Source organism: Odocoileus virginianus, chromosome 32, assembly GCF_023699985.2.
Source record: "Odocoileus virginianus isolate 20LAN1187 ecotype Illinois chromosome 32, Ovbor_1.2, whole genome shotgun sequence".
Classification (NCBI taxonomy): Eukaryota; Metazoa; Chordata; class Mammalia; order Artiodactyla; family Cervidae; genus Odocoileus; species Odocoileus virginianus.
This window is the reverse complement of record NC_069705.1, coordinates 11,193,581-11,218,708: the sequence shown is the minus strand read 5'-3', so window position 1 is coordinate 11,218,708 and position 25,128 is coordinate 11,193,581. Positions and strand designations below refer to the sequence as shown.

At 46.7% G+C, this 25,128-nt stretch overlaps 3 protein-coding genes across 29 annotated transcripts in view; 1 reads left to right on the top strand and 2 right to left on the bottom strand.

The window, feature by feature from the left end:
* NSD3 (nuclear receptor binding SET domain protein 3) overlaps nucleotides 1–491 on the bottom strand; it is a 104,783-nt gene extending 104,292 nt beyond the window's left edge. For 4 of the 6 annotated variants that reach the window (XM_020876344.2, XM_020876348.2, XM_020876350.2 and 1 more), the window contains exon 1: nucleotides 399–489. The gene's annotated coding sequence lies outside the window, so the exon portion shown is untranslated. Of the gene's footprint in view, nucleotides 1–398 lie in introns of all 6 variants that reach the window. The other 2 variants (XM_070459887.1, XM_070459888.1) reach the window with 2 other exon arrangements.
* Nucleotides 492–4,199: 3,708 nt separating this feature from the next.
* On the top strand, nucleotides 4,200–24,259 carry LETM2 (leucine zipper and EF-hand containing transmembrane protein 2). 14 transcript variants are annotated; one of them, XM_020876337.2, is made up of 13 exons: nucleotides 4,200–4,493; nucleotides 4,851–5,073; nucleotides 5,256–5,396; nucleotides 6,240–6,320; nucleotides 7,519–7,972; nucleotides 8,549–8,692; nucleotides 11,343–11,480; nucleotides 11,890–12,090; nucleotides 13,254–13,373; nucleotides 16,702–16,815; nucleotides 18,797–18,889; nucleotides 22,250–22,335; nucleotides 23,869–24,259. In XM_020876337.2, the coding sequence occupies exons 4-13, from the start codon at nucleotides 6,274–6,276 to the stop codon at nucleotides 24,077–24,079; spliced, it is 1,608 nt and encodes a 535-aa protein (XP_020731996.2). In that variant the 5' UTR covers nucleotides 4,200–4,493; nucleotides 4,851–5,073; nucleotides 5,256–5,396; nucleotides 6,240–6,273; the 3' UTR covers nucleotides 24,080–24,259. The 14 variants fall into 14 exon arrangements, with proteins under 14 accessions (XP_020731996.2, XP_020731993.2, XP_020731995.2 ...); XM_020876334.2 differs by lacking the exon at nucleotides 4,200–4,493 and adding an exon at nucleotides 4,501–4,608; XM_020876336.2 differs by lacking the exon at nucleotides 4,200–4,493 and adding an exon at nucleotides 4,501–4,608 and having other exon boundaries at nucleotides 6,207–6,320.
* FGFR1 (fibroblast growth factor receptor 1) overlaps nucleotides 24,010–25,128 on the bottom strand; it is a 50,238-nt gene continuing 49,119 nt past the window's right edge. For all 9 annotated transcript variants that reach the window (XM_020876328.2, XM_020876329.2, XM_020876323.2 and 6 more), the window contains one exon: nucleotides 24,010–25,026. In XM_020876328.2, coding sequence (XP_020731987.1) covers nucleotides 24,850–25,026 — 177 coding nt within the window. In that variant the 3' untranslated portion in view covers nucleotides 24,010–24,849. The remainder of the gene's footprint in view (nucleotides 25,027–25,128) is intronic.

Below are 25,128 nucleotides of genomic sequence, written 5' to 3'. Positions count from 1 at the left end.
CCATCTCCGAACCCAACTCTTCTCGCTCCCAGCCCCCTCCCCCGTTCCATCTTTATCCCCGCCCCCATCCCACCTCTACTCCCAATTCCCAGCTCAGCGCCACTCCATCCCTCATCCCAGTCGCTACCTCCCCAGCCCCACCTCCCAATCCCCTCCACACCCCCACCCTGCCCCATCCCTCCACACCCCCCTCGAGCCCCTCCGGGCCACCCAGTGGTCCTTCCATTCCTGCAAAGGTCTTTCTCCCGACCTGGGTCTCATTCCTAGGTCGCCCCTTCCTCGTCGTCCCCTCCTCAGTCCTCCCTTCCAACACACACACACACACACACACACACACACACACACACCCTCACACACTCTTTCTCTCTCTCACACACACACGCGCGCATTCACTTTACCTTCAGTTTGTTCCATTCTAACCCCCCGGCCGTGTCAGTACGATCACAGGAGAGACACGGAGGCCCGGAGTGGGGCTGGGGCGCGGGCAGCCGCCGGGGCCACGGCGGGAGGAGGCGGAACCAAGCTAGGCCTCATGAAATCCCCGGGCTAGATTTCCCCCGCGCCGGACGCCTCTGCCATGGCCGGCCGGCACCGAGGAGGGGGCCACGGCCGGGCCGGGCCGGAGCCGGCCGCGCAGCGAGAGGAGGAAGGCTGTGGGCGGGAGGGTGGGCGGCGGAGCCGGAGGGATGGGGGTCGCCGCGCAGCTGCAGCTCCCACAGACGAGCCCGTGGCTGGCGGCCGGGCCGGGGCAGCAGGGTCCTCGGTGCTCGACGCGGCCTCGCGCGCCTCTCCGCGGGCGATCAATGTGGACAGTCCCCCTTGGTCTCGGCCTCCGCCTCCGTCCTGGCCGCCCGCTGCCGCCGCCCGCTCCCGCCGCCGCCGCCGCCGCCGCCGCCGCGCACAAAGCCCCCCCCACTCCGACTCTCCGGGCGCCGCCGCCGCCGCCAAATCCTCAGCCGCTGATTGGCCGCTGGCCGCGGCTCCTGCCGGGAAATGCAGTCCGGGGCTGGGGGCGCCAAGGGCCGAAAGGAGGAAGAGGCTCGTCAGCCTGTGGAGAGGAGGGGCGGGGGTGGGAGGGGGGAGCCAGAAACGCGAGCCGCCCGGCGGAGTCTAGACGAGAAGTGAGACCGCAGGCGATCCGGGCGGAGAGACAGGAAGGCGCGATGCGAAGGCCGAGTGAAAAACAAAACAAAACAAAACTGGAGGACGGGGTGGAGGTTGGGCCTGTGAGGCCAAAGTGTGCTCGTGCGTGTTCCCTGATGCTTGAGGAAATAACAGCGTCTGTCAGTCACCCGACGGCGGGACTCCGGGGTGACACCGCTAGGCCGTCCCCAGACCTTAGAAATCCCCCTGCAGACGGGCGCCCGGTTGATAAAGATGAGCGGGGGCGGAGGGACGGGGAAGGGGATAGAGCTGTCTGTGCCTCCCTGGCTGGCTCCCGCCCGACCGCTGTCAAAGAAGAGCTCCGCGTCCCACCCGGCTGTCTCAGACCGGAGCCCGTTGGGGCCAGGCCCGGACGGCAGTTCTCCTCAGACACCTCCGGGCAGGCCTCGGGCCCCCGCACGCCCGCTTCCTGCTCGCCCCGCGGGCCCGGAGGCTTGTGGGTAATGGGGGGAAAGGCGGCGCAGCCCGCTCCCCGACCCCGAGGGCTCCCCGCCCATCACGTGCCGGGCCCTCGCCTGCTCGCCGGCCACACCTCCGCTTCGAGGGATGGGGGCGTTGGTACTCGTCCAAGCTCACGCGTGCTGGAAGGAGACGGAGGAAGCGGGAATCGAGATTCTGTTACCCTATATCCACCTCCCCCACCCCCCCATCCTAGGAAACTTATGTGAAACAATAGAAGGTCTCAGGTGCGTGAGACGGTAAACGAGTCTTGCAGGAGTGTGACGGTTTGGTGATATTTCCTGGGGCCTGGGGATAATGACTTAGGACGCGGCAGCGCAGACGTGAATGTACAAAGGAAACACAGGCAGCGAGATGAGGAAACCAATACTCGGTTCCGAGAATCATGAAGTCATATCACCCACTAGACGTTAGACTCTCCACCGACGTTACAGTGCGGGACCTATTTGGTACTGTTACGGGCAATTCCTGCTATCTTTATCTGTAAATACCGCTTAAACAGGAAATTTTAAAAGTCCTACATATCACTGATTTTCATGGTTACTAATTATGGATTCGTTTTTAAAAAGCACCGCCCTGTTAATAATGCTAAGTTACGATATTTAGAATTAGGATCTCCATTACTATCCTTAACTATTTATACACCTATACTTGTGTGGTTGCTATGCTTGTGATACCAGAAGTTAAAGGAATCAATAAAAGCACATTTTTCTTTGTTTTAAATGTCTTTTTAGAACACAAATCTCCAAAGGGGATTTGTGAACTTATTTCAAATGTTTGATTCTACCTCCTGGAAAGAGAGGTTAAATTGGTCTTTTTTTTTTTTTTTTCTTTCCTAAGATCCTTTCTACCTCCATCTTCTTTTCCATCTTCCTGTATCTTTCTTGCTTTGTTGATAAGCCGTTTCCTTGGCCTGACACTTGGATTGTCCCCTTGAGGAGAATGTGGAAAATTATTCCCAGGGATTTTATTTTAATCTGCTTCTAAAGCTGTGCTGTAAGAGTTTAAATTTATGTGAAGTAAATGCAGAGTCTTTTCCTGCATAAGATATATATTGTCAATAATATTTGGTCTGGAGCCATATTTAGAGAAATAACTATTAAAAATAATAATTTCTATTTTTAGCATCTAACATGAGGTTCAGAACATGCTTTCTCTTCTTCATAGAAAGTGAGCAAATAGCTCATTAAAGAAAGCAATTTACAATTCTCAGGGCCAAGGTTAGGGAGAAAAAAAATTGTTTTTCTCTTCTGAAGATTATATTAAGAAGCTCATTACATGATAAATAACTTATCCTGAAAGTAAAAAAAAAAAACAAAAAACCCACCGGGTCTGGTAACAGAAGGCAGACACTGCTTTGAACCAATGGATTTCAATAAGGAAGATTCTTAACCGTTCCCTTTTTAAAATGGGATTGCTGACATATGGCCATGGTAGAAAGTCTAGCTCATCTTTCAAATACTGGGTTTGGTATAGCTCGTTTGGTTTATGAATACTTAATGATTTTCACTGTGCCTGGTTGTAAATGAATACAATGCATGAATAAGAATAATTTCCCGGTATAAAATGTCTCCCAGGGAACTGAGAGGAATATTTTTGCATCTTTTATGATCTTTTCCAGAAAAGTACATGTGCATGATAATGCAGTGATTAATTTATGAAATTAATGTGAAAAGTGTACCTACCTAGCCTTTTAGAGTTCAAAATTTACCATTGGGAATTTTCAGGGAAAGAAAGGTACAGAAACCAAAGCTTTATAGATTTTAATTCTAGAAAACAGAGACCATGAAGGGAAGCCTTTATGTGGAAAGTTGGCTATCAGACATGCACAATGGGCCCTCTAGTGGCCACACCGAAAAATTTTGCCCATTTAACATAGTTATCTATTTGGTTATTAGCAAAAATAAAAAAAAAAAAAGCTTTGTGGATTAAAAGCTGCCTTCATTTTTTTTTTTTAAAGAATGAAATTTTATACCCATCAGCTTTTATTCTTACAAATGCGCAGCCCAGATGAATAAAGTTTGTGGTCAGTCACATGCTAAGAGAAGCGTTCGTGTGGAAGCGATGCCTTCCTGTCTGGTGTTAGTCAAAAGAGAGCCACCAAAATTGTGTTTTCCTTCTAGAGTCAGATTAAATGGATGGGTAGAGATAACTGGGGAGAGGGAACATTTTTACATCTTTCACGTTCCAAAAATGACTCAGTTCCCCAGCCTAGGAACTGAAGTGCCCCCAAACCTGCAGTGCTAATGTAACCGCACAACTACTATAATACACATTTTAAATATTGAGATTTCTACAATATTGAACATAAACAACGTCTGCTAGGAGAACATTAATAAAGCAGTTTTCTTTAGTGGAGTTCATATTTCCATATGCAGATTTCACAATATTCCAGTTTTTGACCCTAGAGATAGGAGAGGAATGTTTTCCTCACCATTCCCGCCCTTTCTGCCATTCCCTCTCCCTGCTATTTTTCCCCGCCCGCAGTTGCGGAGTTGGAAGGTGGAAGGGGAGACATCAAAGTGATGTAATTGGTGACTCCCTGATGGTTACCATGGCGACTATCAGGCAAATTACGCTACTGGTAGAGTAAGAGCTTCTTCCATCTAGTCTTCAAGAAAGCGTTTTGGGGGGGAGGGGGCGGACGGATGTGAATCCACAGCCTACAGAAGACGGTCAGGCAGGGTTGAGCCTCCCAGCACAGACAACTCCTTGAACAAAACCCCGTAGACGAGTCGTTTCGCCGGTGGGAACCGGACTTGGCTGCCTCCTAGGCGGCCACCGCGAAGGACGCCCTCGCGCCCCAGAATCTGCGAGCTGACTGGCGGGTGGTGTCGTCACTCACAGTGACGTGATGGCGGAGGAAAGAGGTGGAGCCATAGAGACTTGGCTTCTGGCCCTTCTAGCTGGGGGAGCCGGGGGAGGAGGGGCATTGGGAAGGTACTGGAGGACTGAGGCAGCCGTTCCGGGAGCCGGCCGGAGGAGGTAGGGGCGGGCGGGCCAAGTCCTCAGGCTGTTACTCGGTGGACCGCGCCCGCCTGTTTTCCTCCGGAGCCCGCTCCCCTCCGTATCCTGCTCCTCCCATCGGCGCCCAGATTCCCCATCTTCCAGGCCCCACCCCACTCTCTCCTCAGCCCCTGACCTCGGTCCCCTACCCGCGCCTCAAATTTTGAGCTCAGCCTCCATCCCCCGCTCCTTCTGTGCTTCATTTCCTCATTTCTTTTCAGCACCCTGCGCCACGATGCTCCTCGCCTTCCTTCCATAAACTCGGACCGCCAAAGCTCGTGGTCCCACTGCCTGCACCATCCCCTTTCCAAAAAAACAAAGACCCCTCCCCCAGACCCTACCACAGCAAACACAGCCCACCAACGCACAAGGCGCACAAAAGCCATCTGCTGGGGAAGCCGAGGGCGCCTTTTGCCTCCGTGTCACCGAGAATCAGAGGCAAAGGTAACCCGGGGAGCCTGGGGCCCGGGAGAGCTGGAGGGGCGGTGCGGAAGCGCAGGCGGGGCTCGCCGCCGGCCCCACCCCCCCCGGCCTAGGCCCCGACCCCGACCCTCCCCGCCTCGGCCTCGGCCCCGCCCTCCTGGGAAGTGGTTGCTCAGAGCAGATTAACTGTCCCCCTCCAACAGGAGACGACATGCCCTTGGTCTGGGTCCAGATGCTCTGGAGTATCATATGAATTCTTGTTCAAGACGTCAGCTCTATGGTTGAGGTTTCCGACCAGGAGGGACTGGAACTCCTTTCCCAGCTGCAGGAAAACAGTTGACAGTGTGAGAAACCAATTCTCTTGCTGCCTATGGCTGAAAAGTGCCCGTAGGGTGGTCAAAAATTTTGGCAAAGCTTATTTAAAGGTTTAAAGCTCAGTTTGGGTTTCCTTTGTGGCTCAACTGGTAAGGAATCCGCCTACAAGGCTGGAGACCTGGGTTCGTTCCCTGGGTTGGGAATATCCCCTGGAGAACGGAAAGGTTACCCACTCCAGTATTCTGGCCTGGAGAATTTCATTGACTGTATAGAGACACGGCAAAGAGACACGACTGAGCGACTTTAACTTGGGCTCTTTAGAGAATCCTTAGCATAGGAAAATAGGCTTCCTCCACTTCTGAATTATTAGTACGTACCTTGCATATTTTCACTGATGAGTATTTTCAGTCTTTAAAGGCTTGGCAGCAGCTTGGCCAAGTAAGGAGAAAACCTAATTGAAAACAAGTGCAGAAAATTTATTGTCTACTTGTAATTTTAGGCTACAAATAAGTGTGTCTCAATCAGTTTCTTAGACACTTGGCAACCATTCAAGTAAATTACTAACTACTATTTACCAGAAATCAGAATGTCTTTGAAGACCATATCATCATATGAACATCATTGTATTAGAGATCGTTTCTATATGTGGGGATCTAAAAGTACCATTCTCAAATCTAGGGCTAAGAAAATATTACTCCTGATTGGTGTAAATGAAGAGTGAAATTGGAAATGAACTTGAGGGAGACTTTATGCTTTGAATAGAATATGCAAATTTTCTACACTTGAAGTAGTTTATAACACTTAAATCCTGGTATCTGAATAACTGATATGTTTTTCAGGTACTGAATTGTTTACTTACTCCTTCTGCCCAGGTCCCTATGTCGACTCATTGAGAGAAATATAAATATGGCCTTCTACAGTTATAAAACAGTCTTAGCTATTGCCCGGACAAGGTAAGCCTTGGGATTCCCTCCTCTCTCCACTATTTATATGAACCTTATTTTTCTAGATGGAAAGATACATGTAAAAGGATAGACTCAGTACACAATTAAAGCTTTCTTGGTTTTAATTGTGTTGGCTTTTAGGAACCAGGCATTTTAATGTATTTAAACTTACCCTAGATTTTCTATATGCTTTAGAACTCAAGCTGAGTAATTTTGTAAAAGTGTGGAACAGGTAAGATAGAAAATGTAATGACTTTAGAGTGACACCCCTGTAACTGATGAATGTTACATGCAGCCCTTAGATGTAAAAAGGAGTAAAATGGCTGGCAAGCAAGCCAATCCTAGGGCTTATACCTGCCCCAGTAAGGCCTGTTATCACTTACTTATTCCAAAGAGTATTCACTGAGACCTTACTGTGTGCCAAATACATTGTACATTTTCCCTTTTGGCCATTCAAAAAGTGCTTTATCTTGGCAAAAATAGTCTGAAGGAATGGAAAAAGCCATTTCTATGCCAAAAGAAATCTCTTTGCCAGAAACTTTCTTTTACCTAGCTGGGTCTTATTTTTATTTTCAAACAATCTGATGTGTCAGTTTAGCTGAAGATTGTGAGTTGTTGCAAAACTGGAATGTAGAGATCCCTGGCTGGGGAGCCTAATTCTAATTCTTATTCCCAACATTCCTTAGGAGTCTTAGGTGAAGGACATTTCAGCTGTAAGTCCTTCTTATTTGAAGGAGTCCCTGGGCACTGCATAGACAAAGCAGTATTATGTGATTGGTTAGTCCCCACAGGGACCATGAAATGTTTCATTCAAACACTATTTCTGTCATCAGTAGAGTAGCTGAAAACACAAGTGTTCCACCTGCTTAATGATAATAGAGACAAAACTTTCAGACATAACCCCAGATGGAAAAATGTTTGCTTTTTAAATGAATAGTCACAGAGTTTCTAGCTTGTAACACAACAGTTATCTTTAGGAAATAACTTATTGATATTTCTCATAGAGTGTATCATTCACCCACAAAGCATACTGTTATTCAGTTGGACTAAAAAGTTGTATGTCATTCATTCATGAACATGATCAGCTTTGAAAAATGCAAGCTTAAAAATGATTGTTTTATTTCTACCAGATAAAATATTTATTTCTTTACTCTTTCATTCTGTAATAGTATGTGCTTGACTCAGAGGCTGTTGGTCTTTATTCCAGATTCCCTAGCCATTTTGTCCAGCCTACCAGTTCTTCTTACTCCCCATCATTTGCATTTCTTCACTTGCCAGATTCCCATTTAAACAAAACCTATATGAAGAACTATGGAAGCAGAAAGTACTCCTATCCAAGTCAGTCAGGCAATAAAGTACTTCATTTACGAGCCAAAATCTTCCAAGAGCTGCACACATCGACTTGCTGGTTGCAGGATGTCCCCAATAAACATCAGCAGGAGCAAACAGCAAAGAAGCCTCAGGTGCCAAGCCCTCAGCCCATGAAAGAAGCAGGCATGAAGATTAAGGAAGGAAAGCGATCTTATAGACAAATAATTATGGATGAACTGAAATATTATTACAATGGATTCTATTTGCTCTGGATTGACACAAAAGTTGCTGCCAGGATGGTTTGGAGGCTGTTGCATGGACAGGTGCTGACCAGACGAGAGAGAAGAAGGGTAGGCAAGAGTCATATTTGAGAAAGAAAATGTAAAATTGAAACGAACTCTTGGTCAACCAACTTTTAAAAAATCCCTCTGAAAAAGTCCCAGAGTAGGAATAGTAATTCACGGTGAGAACCAGAGTTTCTGACTTATCTGCAACTGACTTGCTGTACACCTGTAGATGGGCTCTTAAAATATGTGTAGAGTTGCCCATGGAATGCTTATAATTGTGTTTTCTAATTTCTCCAAGGAGTTGAGAGGCTTCAAGTTTGATATGTGCATCTGGAGTAGAAACTGCTGTTAATGTATTACGTGTATGCATTTGAAAAAACAATTTTAATAGATACCATGTTATTAAAGTATTGACTTAGATGAAAGTGCAGAGAAGCCAATAATATGTTTTGATTGTCATAGATTTCCTTGAAGATATCCCATAAACATTACCTCTGAGCTAAGGTACAGAGGAAAATCCGGCCTTTCCATTTTATAAATAGCTGCCTTGGGTTTTTAATGCTTTCAGAACTGAGGCAGACTTTTGTTTTTGGCATGGCCAGAAATAATGGATATTTGCATATGCCTTTAATTCTTTAGCTGCTGAGAACCTGTGCTGATTTCTTCCGCCTGGTTCCATTCATGGTGTTCATCATTGTCCCCTTCATGGAATTCTTATTGCCAGTGTTTCTGAAACTTTTCCCAGAGATGTTGCCATCAACTTTTGAAAGTGAATCCAAAAAGGTATGAGGATTTTGAAAGCTTTTAAAAGAATTAATAGAGTTTTATCTTTTTAAGAGCAGTTTTTAGGTCTACAGAAAAATTGAGCAGAAGGTAGAGAGGATCTCCAGCTACCTCCTGACCCCCGCTCCTATTTCCCCTATAAAATTTTTAAAATTATTTTTAAAATTTATTTTTTGACCACACAAAAGTTAACTGTGACTAGATGACCAGACCCTTGCGTGCCTATGAGTAGCTCCCAAGCAGAGGGTGTCCTCCCCCTCCTCTGATGGCCACTGTGAAGGTGAAGGGCTGGCCAACCAAGGCAGCCCCTTCATCCTCTCCATCTAGGCCCCTCTGCCAGACAGACGGATGAAGGTGTGGATCCCGCACCGTGAAAGAACAATGAAGGCAATTTTAAAATCAGACTGAGAAATGTTTCCCTGTCGCAGTGACCATGGACTTGAGATTACAGAATAGTAGAATTTTACCACACTGTTTGAAAGGCATTCTGGATAGAAGGACTAGCGTTTAAGATGCCCTAACAGTATAAAAGCGTATGACATAATCAAAGACCACCGACTGGTCCTCTGTAGTTGGAGCAGGAAATACCAGGGGATCCATGGGAGCAGATGAGACTCACATACTGTCCTGGGCTCAGGTTGGAAAGTATCTGCCACCCTCAGGAATTTAGACTTTGACTGTGGTGATTGATGGAAGGTGAATGCAAAGCAGGGGACGAGAAAAAAAATTGATCTATATTTTAGATCAATCTAAATTATCTAATCAATCATGATTAGAGCTATATTTTAGGAAAACAGTTTGCTGGCAGAAAGGATTAAAAGGGTGGAATAAGAATAAGAATCAGCTGGAATGTTATTACAGTAGCATGAGAGAGAGACGGAGGACAAAACCTGAATCATAAAAGTTTCATCAGGAGCAAAACCTTGAAGATAGGTTTGAGACAGATTTAAAGAGTAGAATCAAATCGCAACATTTGACTGCCTGGCAGGGGTTTGGAATGAGTTTACTTACATTTAAAGTAGTCAGGGTCTAGGATTAATACCATGGGATTCCAAGGAATGTGTATGCGGTGGGGTTGTTTTGTTTGGTTTTGGTTTTGGCTGCACCATGTGGCATGAGAGATCTTAGTTCCCTGACCAGGGATTGAACCTTTACCCTCTACAGTGGAAGTGCAGCATCTTAACCACAGACCTGCGGGGGAAGTCCCCAGGGAATGTGTTAGTGAATGCAGAAAGAGGTCGGGGATGAGGTAGTAATTTATCTAAGTGTTCCTCTTTCCTCAACATTGCATGTTTCCTGAACATATGCACATACATATCATGGCCACAGTATTAGAAACTACTTTCTCCTTTGCTTTGTTTGGTGATCAGAGGGAGAGAGCGAGAGAGTAAACATGAGTACCTAGCTTTCTGCTTACACAAGGTCCCAGCACCATGCACTTCTCTTTCATGGTACTTGCCTGATATACTTTTAGATTAATTTGTGGAATTACCTGGAGAAGGAAATGGCAACCCACTCCAGTATTCTTGTCTGGGGAGTCCCATGGACAGAGGAGCCTGGTGGGCTGCTGTCTATGGGGTCACACAGAGTCCGGCATGACTGAAATGACTTAGCAGCAGCAGCAGTGGAATTACCAGTTTAGTATTAATTGACAATGTTTGTCTCTCCCATTAGACTAGAAGTTTCCTGAGGGCAGGAATTCTTACCTGCTTTTGCCCAGTTTACCCTAGCACCTAGCACAGGGTGGATGTTCAATAAACAGATGAATGAAATTGATGGCTGCATGGGTTTTAATGATGGTATTGCCATTGTGTGATTCTAGGGGGCTGATTCTTCTAAGATATTTCTAAAAAAAAAAAAATCAATGATTGCTATGATTTGCTTGTCATTAGAATTTTTGGGCAACTTAATGGGGGGAATATATATATATATGTAATATATATATATGTAATATATATGTGTAATATACATATGTAATATATATATGTAATATATATGTAATATATATATGTAATATATATATATATATGTATATAAAACACATTTATTCCTGTTCCTCTGTATCTACCTGATCATGGTTATTTTGAAAATACTACCACACTATATCTCTGATGGTGAACAAGGATTTAGAATTAGTGGTTAACGTATTGTCTTAAGAGTATGCATTTAATTCTCTTCTACGTAATGCTTTGTTTATATCTGTTATAGCACTTCATTATCTTGTAATTAATTGTGTTTGTTTTCTTCTTAACCTGTAAACTTCATTAGCTTAATTTCCTAGTTTGGTTTGTGGCCAAGGAAAATCAGATCCCTCAGACCAGGGGTCCTCTTGACCAATGACCTAGATGGTTTGCACCAGGTTAAGAGATAGTGACAAAGGCTTCCCCTGAGGGCACTATTTTGAACCCATCCAATATTTATGATGATTGCATTAGTGAGAAAGGTAAGATTAAGGAGACAAGCTGCAAATCGAGGCTACTTTTTAATTTTCTCTGGTTTTCACAAAACTCCTTGAATTAGGTCTAATGAGAATATTCATTCATGAAGTAGAGATGGCAAGCAACAACACCACAATCATGTTTCTCTCATCTTTATCTACCAAGTTGTAATCATGAAGGATTAATTCTAACTTTCCTCTTCCATCATGAAGGAAGAAAAACAGAGAAAGAAAATGGCTGCAAAGTTGGAACTAGCGAAATTCCTTCAAGAAACGATTACAGAAATGGCAAAGAGGAACAGGGCCCAGCTGGGGGACTCCTCAACCCAGTTCTCCTCCTACGTCAAACAGGTGTCAGTCTTTTATATAAAACCAGACAACTTCGTGTCATCACGGAGCTTCCAGATTGTTCCTGATCTCTGAATTTGCAAATATCTCAGTTACAGAAATACAGTATTTCAAAAATTTATGGGAGTTTGCAGAAAACCTATCTTAAAGCCATCAATGCTTTGAAGATGTTAATAACTACTTAGAAAAACAGTACAATGAAACTCAAACTTTTGAACTTCTCCTGATTGTTCAGTTGATTTAGGCTGACTTCCGACAGATTCTTTTTTTTAAACTCCTCTTTGTAACTCAGCCCCCACTTCCAGACCTAAGATAGAATCCATAAGTGCTTTGGCATCTTTCACATGGTCTACAGGGAAGATTCTTTAAGCAGGAAGCAGGTTTTTATTAGTCCCTGTGTCCCACTGCCTAGGTCCAGACAGGCCACAAGCCCAGCATCAAGGAGATAGTTCAATTTTCCAAACTCTTTGAGGATCAGCTGACCCTGGAGCACCTCAACCGACCTCAGCTGGTGGCCCTTTGCAAACTGCTGGAACTGCAGTCCTTTGGAACCAACAATCTGCTTCGCTTCCAGCTACTGATGAGGCTGAAGTCTATAAAAGCAGATGATGAGGTAAGAGCTGAGCTACAGCTGGAGGGAATTAGCCAGGCCTTGGGGACTGTCTTAGGGTGGTTCTGTGACAAAGTGCACTGCCTTCTGTCAGGTCTGCCTGAAGGCTGGTTCTGGCAGAATGAGTGGTCTGAGCAACCTGAACCTTGATGACTCACTTTCGAGGTTGCCTGTTGGCCTCTTGAGAAGATCTTGTAAGCAGTGAGTAGCTTGGATGTCTTAGCTGGGGCTAATCAAAACCAGTTAGGACCCATGGGAAAGGAACAGCAACTCAGTAGATCCCAGGGAACAGATCACACTGCCAAGGACCGTGCTCAACACCCTCCCCTCCCCCGCCACCCCCCACACTTGCCCTGTGCTTCCTTCGCTTGGATCTTGGTGAGCAGCCCTGGTAAGAAGGGGTGGCCAAGGATGGAGGGAAGGCAGGACCCCAACATCTTCTGGAGTAAGGGCACCATTGGACTGTAACTACTCGTTAGTGTCCTTAAAAAGTGGAAAGAATGTTTCTTGAATCTGAATCAGCCACTTTAAAAGCATTCTGCCTGAGGGAGCAGGATTCCCAGAACTGAGAAGGCAGGATCCCGTTGGCCCCATTTAGATTTCAGTGGTTGCTTTCAAAACTGTGGAATAAACAATCCTGGTCCCAGAAGTCCCATAGCTTGGGGTCATACCAAATAGAAACTGTGTTAAGTTATTTATTGAGGGAGTTTTGAGGCCCAGGGAGTTGGGGCTGTTCTTAGGGGGTTGGGGGGTGGGGGAGGAACACTGCTGGGACGTGCAACAAATGTACATTGAAAGCTTTTCAGATGGAATGCTTTTCTAATGAGTCTTAAAGTCACCACTAAAGGGAAGTGGAGTGGAGCTGTCACAACCAGGCGCAAGGCAATGCAAGAGGGAGAAACACCTCGGGGTCAGGCGGTGGAGTTCTGTAAATTTCTGATATTATTCACACCCGCTGGCAGGATTCCCTTCACCTCCACCACTGCACCTCGTGGTCACCTGGCTTTATTGAGTGCCTGGCCTTTGTGGCAGGCAGTGCAGGGGACAGAGTGGGAAAGCTAGCTGATTCTGCCTTTCCCCTGACTTGTGGGAATTGAAGGATTAGGCAAAACTGGAACCAAAGGACCTGATGCCATTCCTTCTGGGTTTTTTTTCTTTTCCCCCAGGTAATTGCCAAGGAAGGGGTGAATGCCCTGAGTGTGTCGGAGCTCCAAGCCGCCTGCAGGGCCAGAGGGATGCTGTCACTGGGTCTCACTGAGGGGCAGCTGAGACAGCAGCTCACAGAGGCAAGTGGCTGCTTTCCTGGGCCCTGTTGAACTCTCTCCCATCCCGTTGGCGTGTCTGCTCAGTTGCTTCAGGCATGTCTGACTTTTTGCAACCCTATGGACTGTAGCCCTCCAGGCTCCTCTGTCCATAGAATTCTCCAGCAAGCATACTGGAATGGGTTGCCATGCCCTCCAGGGGATCTTCCTCACCCAGTGACTGAACCTGTGTCTCTTATGTCTCCTGCATTGGCAGGCAGGGTTCTTTACCACTAGAACCATCTGGGAAGCCCCCCCTTCCCATTTTCAGGCCTTGTTTTTCAATTTCTGCCTTGCCATCTTACCTAATTGGCCTTCTTTAACAGAGCCGTGGGCCACTGGAGAAGCTGGCTTTATTTTTGACTACACCACGCTACTCTGTTAGTTGTCTATGGCTGCTAACACACTACCACAAACTTAGCCGCTCAAAGTAACACCCGCTGATCAGCTCCGGGTCCTGCAGGTCAGAAGTGCAGGCTGTTTTCCTTTCTGGAGGCCATGGGGGAGATTCCACTTCCAAGCTCATGCAGTTTGTTGGCTGAATTCAACTCTTGCAGCTGTGGGAGTGCGGGCCCTGTTTCTTCACTGGCTCCTAGCCCCAGGCCACTCTCAGCCCCTCCAGCCTCTCCATCTGCACTGAACTTCTCACCCAACCCCTAGCTCCGGATTTAAGGCCTCATGTGATTAGGCAAGACCTACCTGGGTCATCTTCGTATTTTAAGGTCAACCTACTTGAGACTTGAATTACATCTGCAGAATCCCTTCATGGGAGCACAGAGTTTAATGTTTAATTGAGTAACTGGGAGAAGGCTTAGGTACACAAGGGACAGAAGTCTTGGGACCACCCTCCAATGCGCCACCTCCTCTGGGTATCATGAGGGTTCTGAACTGAAGCTCTGATAGCGGGCCTGTCATCCGGGTGAATCCCCTTGAAGGCCTACGCCTTCTGGGGCTGCTTTCCCAGTTCATGCCCCACACCAGGGTCAAGTGTTAGCTTTGTAGCAGACTCCCCTCTGATAACGTGCTCTCTCCCAGACAGTGGATTTTAACGGAGCGTTTAAACTGTTTTAAGTGCTTTAAAACAAAGTAGTAACTCCTATTACAATCCTCATTCCCAGTTCTGTAAAAGGTGCTGTGGAAGGACTTCCCTGGTGGCCCAGTGGTTAAGGCTCCACACTCCCCGTGCAGGGGGCCCAGGTTCAATCCCTGGTCAGGGAACTAGATCCCACATGCTGCAACTAAGAGCCCACATGCCTCAACTAACGAGCCTGCATGCTGAGGATAAGGGCCGCCATGCCTCAACTAAGAGCCTGCATGCCTCAACTAAAGATCATGCATGCCGCGGATAAGGGCCGCCATGCCTCAACTGAGAGCCTGCATTCTGCAACTATAGGTCTGGCACGGCTGGAAAAAAAAAAAAAGAAAGTGCTATGGAGTATGCACAAATTATTTAGGGCTAGGACCCATTGTTATGGCTTTGAACAACATCAGGTAGCGATTTCCTCTTCCATGTCGGACCTGCTCTGACTGGAAGGGGAGCATGTTCTAGGGAGTGTTTAAACATCGTTTATTTCCTGCATGTAGGGTATTAAGTGACTTCATCCTGTCAAATTGTTTTGTTGGAGGGATGTGTTGTTTTACAATCCCCCTTCAAGGGAGTGAGAAAACTAAGCCAACCATACAATCTTCAATGCTATGGATTACTGTTCCCAAAATCCTGTGTTAGGATATGGCTGACATCTCATAGAAAAGAAAAGCTAAAAATGATAAACTTACAAAATGTCTTAGCTTCAAAGAAAAAAATAAAGTTAAAACTATGAGATTCCATATGCACTTGTTACCTTGGGAAAGGTCAGAGGTGGGTGACGCCCTGTGTTGGGGAGGGTGTAAGGACAGAGGGGCACTCATGGAGTGCTGGTAAAACCCTGCATGGAGGTTTGGCAACAGCTTCCAAAATTTAAAAATGCATTTACTTGGACCTAGAAATTTCAGTGCTAGGAATTTGCACATGTGCAAAATGACATACCTAAAAGATTATCCATTGCAGTACCATTTATGATAGCAAAAGACTGAAAACAGCCTAAAGTTCATTAGTACAATAATCGAATAAATTATGGCATTTCCATCAATAGAATCCTTTACAGACATTTAAAAGAAGGCAGTTCTGGGACCTCCCTGGCGGTCCAGTGGTTAAGACTGTGCTTCCATTGAAGGGGCGTGAAGGGGGCGTGAGTTTGATCCCTGGTCAGGAAACTAGGATTCTGTATCCAGCACACTGTATGGTGAGGCAAATAAATAAATAAATAAAAAGAAGGCAGCTCTACATCTATTGGTACAAATCAATTTCCAAGATACTTCAGTGAAAGAAAGCAAACGACAAGTGTGTATATATCACCCTTAGTGTAAAGATAAACATATAAGTGCGTATTTGGTTTTGTTGTTAATATTTTATTGGCTCAAGTGTTGTGGCTACCACTGAGGTTTTGTTTTGTTTTGGCCATGCCTCAGGGATGTGGGATCCCAGTTCCCCTGACCAGGGATGGAACCCATGTCCCCTGCAGTGGAAACACTGGTGCTGGGAAGTCCCTAAATGTATATTTGTATACGCATAGGATATCGCTGTAAGATTGTATCAGGAACTGGTAGCAGTGGTTGCTTCCAGGGAGGGAAATAGGGTAGCTAGAGAATAGAATAATTTAGCTTTTGAATTTTGTCTTGTGTGCATCTGTCTATCTATCTATCTATGGTCTTCCCTGGTGGTTCAGTAGGTAAAGAATCTGCCTGCAGTGAAGGAGAACCAGGTTCGATCCCTGGTGGGGGAAGATCCCCTGGAGGAGGGAATGGCAACCCACTCCAGTATTCTTGCCTGGAGAACTCCATGGACAGAAGAGCCGGTGGGCGATAGTCCATGGGGGTCAGAAAGACTCACGTGACTGAGTGACTAATGCACACACATACCCCTATCCAAAATTTGGCCAATTTGGAGCTTGAAAAATTATATCTCATTCTAATGTTAATTTCTTTAGTTATGAATGAGGTTGATGTAATCTTTTACATTTATCTACTTTATACTGAAGATACCTCCTTTGATCCACGGTTGGTGTAAGAGGTTAATTGAACCTCCCTCTCTGACTGTGAGGGGCTGTAGGGCCCAAGCAGGGATGCAGCAGCCAGGAGACATGCCCCTGTCCTTGCTTTAGTACTCAGCGTGCGCATGGGGGGCTGTGAGACCAGAGAAGAGGAGATGCAGGGGGCGGGGGGTCACGTCAAACGGTCTGTGATTGTCATGCTTCATCCCTCTCCCGTTCTCCAGTGGCAGGACCTCCACCTGAAGGAGAATGTCCCGCCTTCTCTTTTGCTGCTGTCCCGGACCTTCTACCTGATAGATGTGAAGCCGAAGCCCATTGAGATACCGCTCAGTGGGGAGGTGAGTCCTGGCTCAGTGGGAACCCGGGCCCCATGGCCGGGCCGCTCGCAAACCCGCCTCCTTTCACAGAGTAGGCCTCTCTTTTGGCTTATCTTTTGGAATTTGGCCCCAGTGGCTTTAAGATCTTTTAAAAATTCCTTTAAAAAATGAAAATCACTCAAACCACCTGTAGCTTTTGAGCTGTTTACTGTGTTTAGGAGTCTTATTTGATTTCTTATTAGGAGTCTGGCTTTATTCTTTCTAAGTATCTAGTCTTCTTAGAGGTTTTTTTTTTTTTTTGTCTTCACCATTCTTTCTCCTTTGAGATGGAATAGTTCCTGTTCTTTCCTGTCTGTCTCATTTGCCCAGATTCCTATTAATATTTAAGTGGTGAATGGCTAGTCTAGAAAATAAACAATTCCTTTGTCTCCCTTCAGCCCATTTCCTTAATTATTTGTGATTGCCTTTAACTCAGTGGCTTTTGTTCTCCTGGTGTTCTGAAGAACCCAGGACTGGCCCAATCACTAGAGCATCTTGCTCTGGGTCCATCAGAGGGGGCCTCTCACTTCCCTGCTTTGTGGCTTCATGTCTGACTCGGAAGCTGCATGTGTGAGAAGGAGGGCCCATGAGAGAAGAGGTTGCACTTGTGGCTGGTGGATGGAACCAAACGCTCGGGAGTGAGGACCAGTCATTTGGAATCTTGGTTATGCTATCGATTCCTTGGGCAAGCCAAGGAAAACATGAAGTCCAACATGAAAAATGTTCTTCAGGAAACACCATCTTGCTTTCCTTTTACAAATTTTCAGAAACCGATCTGGATTTGGGCTTGATCCAGAAGCATTCTAGGGAGACTTAGGAGATAAAGTCTGGAGCATAGACCATGTTCTAACAGGCTCCTGTGTTCGTACTCTTTCTTTGAGAGTTGTCATTCTTAGACTGCTCTCAGTAGCAAGGAAGTCTTAGAGTAGCAAAATGTCTCAGAGCTAAATTTGAGTTTCAGAATGATTCTAGAAGGTTATAAACTCTTGATCCCGATGTTGCTTTCTGGAATTGTTAAGAAATACCTGGGAATTGGACTTCCTTGGTCGTCCAGTGGTTAAGGCTCTGGCCTTCCAATGCAGGGGCCTGGGTTCTATCCCTGGTCAAGGAATGGAAGATCCCAGTTGCTTCACAGCGCCACCCTCGGCCCCCTTGCCCCCCCCCCCCAAAAAAAGGTAAAAAAAAACGTACTATTAAGAAAAACTACCTGGGAATTAGGGACAAAAGGACAGGCTCCTAGGCATTTTATTGTTATTGTTGTTGTTTTTAATACATGCTTTTAAACTTCTGTTCTTCATATGTACAAAAACAAGTAACATGCTAGGTTTAGTAGAGAACTGACAGACATGAAACTGAATATACTGTAGTTTTGGATATATATAGCCCTTTTCCCTCCAAAGTACATGAAGAAATTACTTCCAAAGAGCAGTGATTTACTATTCAAATGTAATTAATATAATTGTTGAAGACAGGTTAGCTAGCTCTTCTAAAATACCACTCCCTCCCTCCATCTTCAGGTATTGCAGGAACTTCAGTTAATTAACACCTTTCTTTTGAATAAATCATTTATTACTAGCCACCAAAAATGACACCAAAGATGTCAGTTTTGACTAAGTTGTATCAATGCCAGCAGAAACTGATGCCTAAGTGAGAAATGGCAACTTTTGTGATTTCTTTTTTTTTTTTTTTGAGAGTGAGAACAGGATCAGAATGGCAAATAAGTAGCTTCTTAATAACAAAGGGTTTTAAATATCAGAATCTGATTAGAGTGTAACTTTTATATCTAGAGTGCTTAAAAGTTAAAAGGTAATACTAAGTTGCTATTTCAGGGACATATACTGCCTATTTCACCCAGAAAGGAAGTCAGGAAAGCAAATTGTGCTGAAAAGTACTAAGGTAGAAGTGCTTCTGAGTTTCAGGAGGAGCAGACAGCTTAATTTTTATAAAACATCTCTCTCCCTAGGCTCCAAAGACAGATATTCCCCTGGGATCACCCACTCCCCCTGAATCTAAAGAGAACATGGCTGGTTTAGCACCTCAACTGAAGGGAACTCAGGTGAGACACTTTTGATTACATGAAAAAATCAAGAAGTTAATTTCACTGGTGTCCTTTAATAAGGACTTACTTTTGGGTACTGCTTGATCTAAGAAAGTTCGGCATCTGGCTGTATGCATTTAGGTTCCACATTTTGCCTGTTGAATCCTGTGGCAGACATTCAGTAGTTGTTTCAAGGATCTGGTAGTCATGGCAGTGTGACTGTAGCTCCAGGACACCTTGTGTCTTAAGTCAGTAACCCAACTCAGCTCTGATGTTTAAGGATGAAGAATGGATACAGCTGCCGTCAGTTACATCTTCACTCACACCACCATCAAAGTCTATTTCATTACCTAAAGAATCCATCACTTCTGCTAAAGAAGATGTACAAAGGAAACTCTTTTCCTCAAGTTGCTTTTAGGGGCAGTGAGAATCTAGAATTATAATAGTTGCAAAACACCACACCCTCTCTCTGTGTCCTCCAAACAGGAAACTGTAGGCTGAACTTCAGTCATCTTATAACCACTACATTTTTTTTTTAAATTCAGTGATCCAAAAGCAAATATATATATCAACAAATGCAATCGTGGTTCAGAACTAAACATGTTAAGTCTAGAAGCTAATTACAATATAGGCAGATTCTTATTTTCTGTTGCGCCAGATGGAAATAGTTCCCATATGTTGTGTATTTCACACAGGCTTCAGATGTCAGGAAATACTAGCAGGAAAGCAATTTAAAAACCTTAGGAGAAGTGCATGTAAATTAGAAATTACTTATCTATCCACTTTTCCCCTTTGGGAGTGAGAGCAGAAAGCAGGAGGCAGTGAACAGTAGGGGGTCACAGGCGAGCTGAGCTGTGGAGTGGCTCTGCTGGCTCTCGAGGACCAAAGAGGGGGCCGCTGAGCACCCAGAGTGTTTCACCCAAGGCCTTGTCTGCATGTCTTCTTTCTCACTGTGACCAGTCCCTAAAGTCCTTATGTTTTTGTACCCCAATACTCCAGGCAAAATCAGAAAAGACAACCCAGAACAGCAAGGCTAGCTCGAATGGAGCATAAGGACTCATGGAGGATGGCGCTCACTCTCTCTGGCTTGCTGCCCTCAGCAGTGGCATCCGTGAAGGACATCCCTGAGATAGAAGATCAGTCATTTAGTCCTCAGGGTGGTCTTTTGAGGCCTTGTAACCGTTCAGATGATGTCAGTGGCAAGACCACTGACGGATCACTTGGAAGACTACTTAACTGCAAAGCCCATGTTCTCTGGAGCATTAGGTCATCCCACAGGACCCTGCGTAAGGCCCACCTGCCATATTGTTTTTGAGCAACTTCACGTTCTTTTAAGAGAGGAAATTTTTTTGCACAAAGGAATCAGCCTGATGCCTTAAGACACCTTGTCTCCTCTAGCTCGGTAACCCGGCTAGGAACTAGGGAAACTTCAAAGCCAGTCATTGCGAGCGTTGCGCAGCCACTCTCACACTCTCGGTGCCTGTACTTTTTCACACTGAGCACACACACATCAGTAGGAACAGTGCCCTGGAAACAAAGTACCTTTGGAGACAGGATGGATGTAAGTCCCTGGTTAGGTCTTCCTGGATCTAAAGAAGAAAAAGCTTCTTGGAGAAGAAGTTGGGGAGTTCAACAGACTGGCAATCAGAGACTTGGCGGCCCCCCTCGGGCCCGCAGAGGCTGCAGGGATCTGGGAGGCCGCCACTCCTCCAGCACATATGGTTTCCATTAGCCTCCATCTTGCTAGGAAACATAATTAAGGGCTTAAGACCGAACCATTTGTTTGTGCTGGGTGTGTGTGTTTTTCTGGTCTGTTTGTCTTTCACAAACAAGACTATTTGTTAGTCACAGGGGTTGTTAAGAGTCTGATACAATCCCAATACTACCCAGGAACAGGTATTATGTTCAGATATTTATGTTGGCTATCTTCAGTGTTGTCCATACTGAAAAACCTTAATAATAAATCGATCACCATGCAGCTGACCACCAGCCTTCTTCCCTTGGGGAGTACTTAGAAAGGAAGAGGTGTTTCAGCTGCAGAAATTAGATTTCTGTACTTGCTGTGGGACTGAAGGCAGTTAGATGGGCATCCATGGAACCAAGGAAAACTCAAATCAATCTGTCTGGGGTCATCTAAAAGAGGAATGTTATCAGCACTTGACAGCAAGGAAATGCACTTTAAAACCTTCCCTAAACCTCTCCTCCACCGGAGGACAAGCCTCACCATGTCCTGTCCTGCTGAGGAAATCCATGCCATTGGCCTCGGAAGGTGATTCACAGTAAATTTTCCCATTTTTAAAATGATGAGTGTTTATTTTAATTAGTTCATATTTCAAGGGTTTGCATGTGAGAAAGGGATTAGCTCGTTCATTTGCGCAACCCTGTTGCAGCTGGGTGCCTCGTGGGTGCTGTGGGGCCGCTCTATAGCTCTTTCTGGTTTTCCCCATGAGCAGAGTGGGAAAGGGGCCTTGGTCACCTCGGACCTCAGCTGGACTTCACCCATGTTTGCTTCATAAATAGGCATCTGAGACCCTCAATACACCTCTCTTCCCCTTCTTCTGATAGTTGCTCAGAGAGCTTACTTCACTGGTGGGTCCCATGATGGTTATAGGTGCAGCCCACTGCTGAGACTGAACTAGTGGTGTTCTGGTAAATGATTAACACACGATCCAGTGGTTAGAACTCTCTGCTTCCACTCCAGGGAGCTCGGGTTCAATCCCCGGTTGGGATCTAAGATCCCACATGCTGTGTGGCATGGTTTCAAAAGAAAAAAAATTAACAGCCAACTCTGGGACGTGGTTGGGAGGGAGCCCTGACTTGTAGCCTTGCAAAGCTGTGATCTAAATACTCCCACACAGCTAATCTTCAAGCTATCAATAGGTCACCAAACAACAGTTGGGGAGAGATGGATATGGTCAGCTTGAAACACCACACTTGACACTCCACCTCTCGGAGGAACAAGAGACACTTAAACCTCTAGTTGGTGCGGGCCGCAAATGTTATCATTTCCATGCACCAGGACAGACATCTGGAAGGCAGTGTAGCATAAATGGCCCTGAATACTGTTAAGTGCCAACCTAGAGAGAACTTGCCCCAACACTCAGGTCCCCACGCATCTGGCTTCTAACAGCTGAGGGAGTGGAAGCCTGTCTCCTTGCCCTACTCTATGCTCTTCCCCACAAATGCATCTACTGTGGCTGCACCAGCTGCTAATAATCTCACCGAGTATAATTTTAGGCATTTTCTAAAGCCCAGCCCCGGTGGTGATGTCAGACTTGGCCCATCTCACAACCCTGAGAATTCTGCTTCAACAGAAAGGTGTTGGTGGCTTGGCATGTATAGACCTGCACCTGTGCCATGTCTAATTCTGTGTTTCAGTCATTACAGGTCACAACGGTGATATCAAGTAAATGCTCTATAGTGTTAAAACCTAAAGATCTCCTTGTCACCACCAGTGCACACCGGTAGGTAAGGTCAGGCTAAGGAACTTTAACGCTGATCGACACCTTCCTTTTGCCCAGGATTCTGGCCCGCTGGCTCCCCCCAGTGGCGGCTGCGGACAACGACTTCATTGTCATGGAGATAGATTTCCTTCAGCCGTGGTTCAATCTTACTTACCTGAGATCAATATAGTACATTAGCGGTGCCGGGGGACCGGTGACCCCCGGCCTGTGGCAATTAGAAAGGGCGGGAAGGTGGTATCGATTGATGCTCTGGCCCTCATCTTTTAACCCTCAGGAAACCAGACAGACTCAAGTGTCTTGACAGCATGACATCTTCATTAGATAAACTGGATCTCTTTCCTCAGGAGACCCAATCCGGTCATCTAAGTAAAATGGCCATTTCATTTTCTCTCAGGTCAATTTCACTATCTTTGATTTGACAGCTCAGTCTCTCGGGAAATTCATGGGTGATTAGAGTAGTAACATCAAGGACCTCACTGTTACGGCAACAGTGAGCTGTGTCCCACCGCCTCTGCTGAAGGCATGTGAAGCCCTTTGTGAAAGAGCAACCATCCATTCACACGCCCCTGGGCCCAAACTGTCATCAGTGTTTTACAAGGAAAGGCGCCACTACAAGGTGTCCCACAAATGGTTTTAAGAGCTAAAATTCATTTCCTGACTGTTCTTCACCAACGTATGCCTTCCTTAAACGTGAACACAAATCAGAATATGTTGACAGTCACATACTCACAGAGCTACCCAGCAAAAGAAAGAACTTTATAACAGGGGCCAACACTAAAAGGGGCCAAGAAACAGCTCAGAAAGGAAACTTTAGGAGCAACCCCATTCTTCGGACACAAACTAAACTGGACTTGCTTTTATACTCAGAAGGGATCCGGTGAAGAGCAAGCTTTGGGGGCAGGAGGCTGCGTGAGCCCTAAGGTCCCAAGGAGCCTGCACCTACTTGATGGGGGGAAAGGGATAACCAGCAGGTGGCATAGGAGGAAAATTCCCCAGCAGCCAAAATGCACACCGTCACGGAATGTCTTCCTTTTTTTGAGGTTTGGGGTGGAGTTCCTATGGGAAGAACTGGAGGAGGCCAAGTGCTAGCTCCAGCACGTGTAGTCTTATCACTCGAATTCAGAATGGTGTTGGGGGGAGGGGTAGGCATGATGGACACAGAATAGCCTGGGAGACAAGAAACCGGAAGCCAGGGCCCTGGGTGTAAAGCTGGTCTTAGGTGAGGGCTCCTCGCTGACAAAGCAGCACAGGCAGAACCATACCCTCACAGAGGTGCAGCCACCCTCCTGGGTCTGAGTGCCTGCTGCCCCCGGTCAAACCATCCGTGGCCTGCATCTTCATCACGTCAGCCCCACTCCTGGCTTTTCCCAGCTGGACCCTCAGCTCCCTGTCTGACTCTCAGACCCCAGAGAGCTCCACATTTCCGCTGAGGAAACGTGTGGTGGAGGGGGCCGTGGGGCCTGGCCCTGGGCCCAGTGCCCCCTACCTGCCCACCACGCAGCTGCCTGCCTTCTTTCCCTGCCTTTCCCAAAGCCCAGCAGAGGAAGGCGGGCTGTCCAGAAGCCTCGGAGCAGGACCCATGCGGAAGAGACCTCGGGACAGAGCCCCAGAGCCCGTCAGCCTCGCTCCTTCACAGCCGACCTCCTCTCCCGCGTCACACAGCCCGTATAAAAATGAAGCAGCAGCAATTTTTATTGAGGGACCTAAACTGAAAATAGGTTTAGAACATAATTTAAAAAAATAAAACAGCAAAAGTAGCAAAAAATATATGACCTTTTTAAAAACATTTTCCTTTTTTTTCTTTTTTCTTTGTTTTTAATATATAGCAACTGATGCCTCCCAACCACCAGGAGCATCTTACCCAATGGGTAAATCTCTGGTAACGACCCTTTTAAAAAGACATGTAAATATATACTCAGATTTATACACTTTGTGTTTTCTTCGTAGCTATGTACAGAGCCCCTGCTTTGGGGCTGGGCCCCAGGGCCACGCCGCCGGCTCCCCGCCTCTGTGTCCCCACCCTTGGGTACCAGGTATTTGGTCAGCAAAGCAAATTAGTATCGGAATCAATAAGCCACTGGCACTATCCGTCGGAGCAGAGGTCGCCTTCTGGAGGCCCGAGCGCTGACCACCCCCACACCCAGCTCCCGCTGTAGCCCGAGGACCTGCCGCCAGAACACGGGTACATGGGCGGCGCAGAGCAGGCGAGACCAATGCAGGAAAACTCAGTCGGCTCGTGCTCGAGGGCGGCTCAGCCCCCACTGCCCGACCCTCCAGGCGGCAGGGAGGGGGTCTTGGTCCAAGATTTGGCAGGCCACGTAGTAGCCGTCAGCAAGGACCGGCCTTCCTGCTCCTCTGTGTCAGGCTGTGAGGAGGAGAGGAGGGGAGCTCGGGGGTGCGGGCCTCAAGGAGGCCGGCCGGCAGAGCACAGGGGAGGCAGCGAGTCCAGCAGAGGAGGGGCGGGGCCACAGCTGAGGATGGAGTCCGGGGAGAGGTGCAAGGTGTGGGGGCCAGTCAGCGCCGTTTGAGTCCGCCGTTGGCCAGCTGGGCCGGGTGTCGGGGCAGGCAGGGTTCCTCGGGCAAGGGCTCGTGAGAGAAGACGGAATCCTCTCCGGAGGAGCAGGTGGAGCTGCGGGTGTCAGGGAAACTGGGGGAGTATTGGTCCAGGGGCATTGACAGGTCCAGGTACTCCTGAAGGCGGAGACAAAAAGATGGAGGACCCACACTCTCCTTCCCGCGGCGGCGGGATTCATTCCGCGACAACTTGGAATGAATCTCGCGAGAACTCGAATC

Excerpts from the sequence above, each read along its gene's own strand:
- LETM2 (XM_020876337.2), top strand. The coding sequence starts at position 6,274 with ATGGCCTTCTACAGTTATAAAACAGTCTTAGCTATTGCCCGGACAAG. Across the intron at positions 6,321-7,518 it reads TTAGCTATTGCCCGGACAAG|ATTCCCTAGCCATTTTGTCC; the intron begins GTAAGCCTTGGG and ends TCTTTATTCCAG. Across the intron at positions 16,816-18,796 it reads AGATACCGCTCAGTGGGGAG|GCTCCAAAGACAGATATTCC; the intron begins GTGAGTCCTGGC and ends CTCTCTCCCTAG.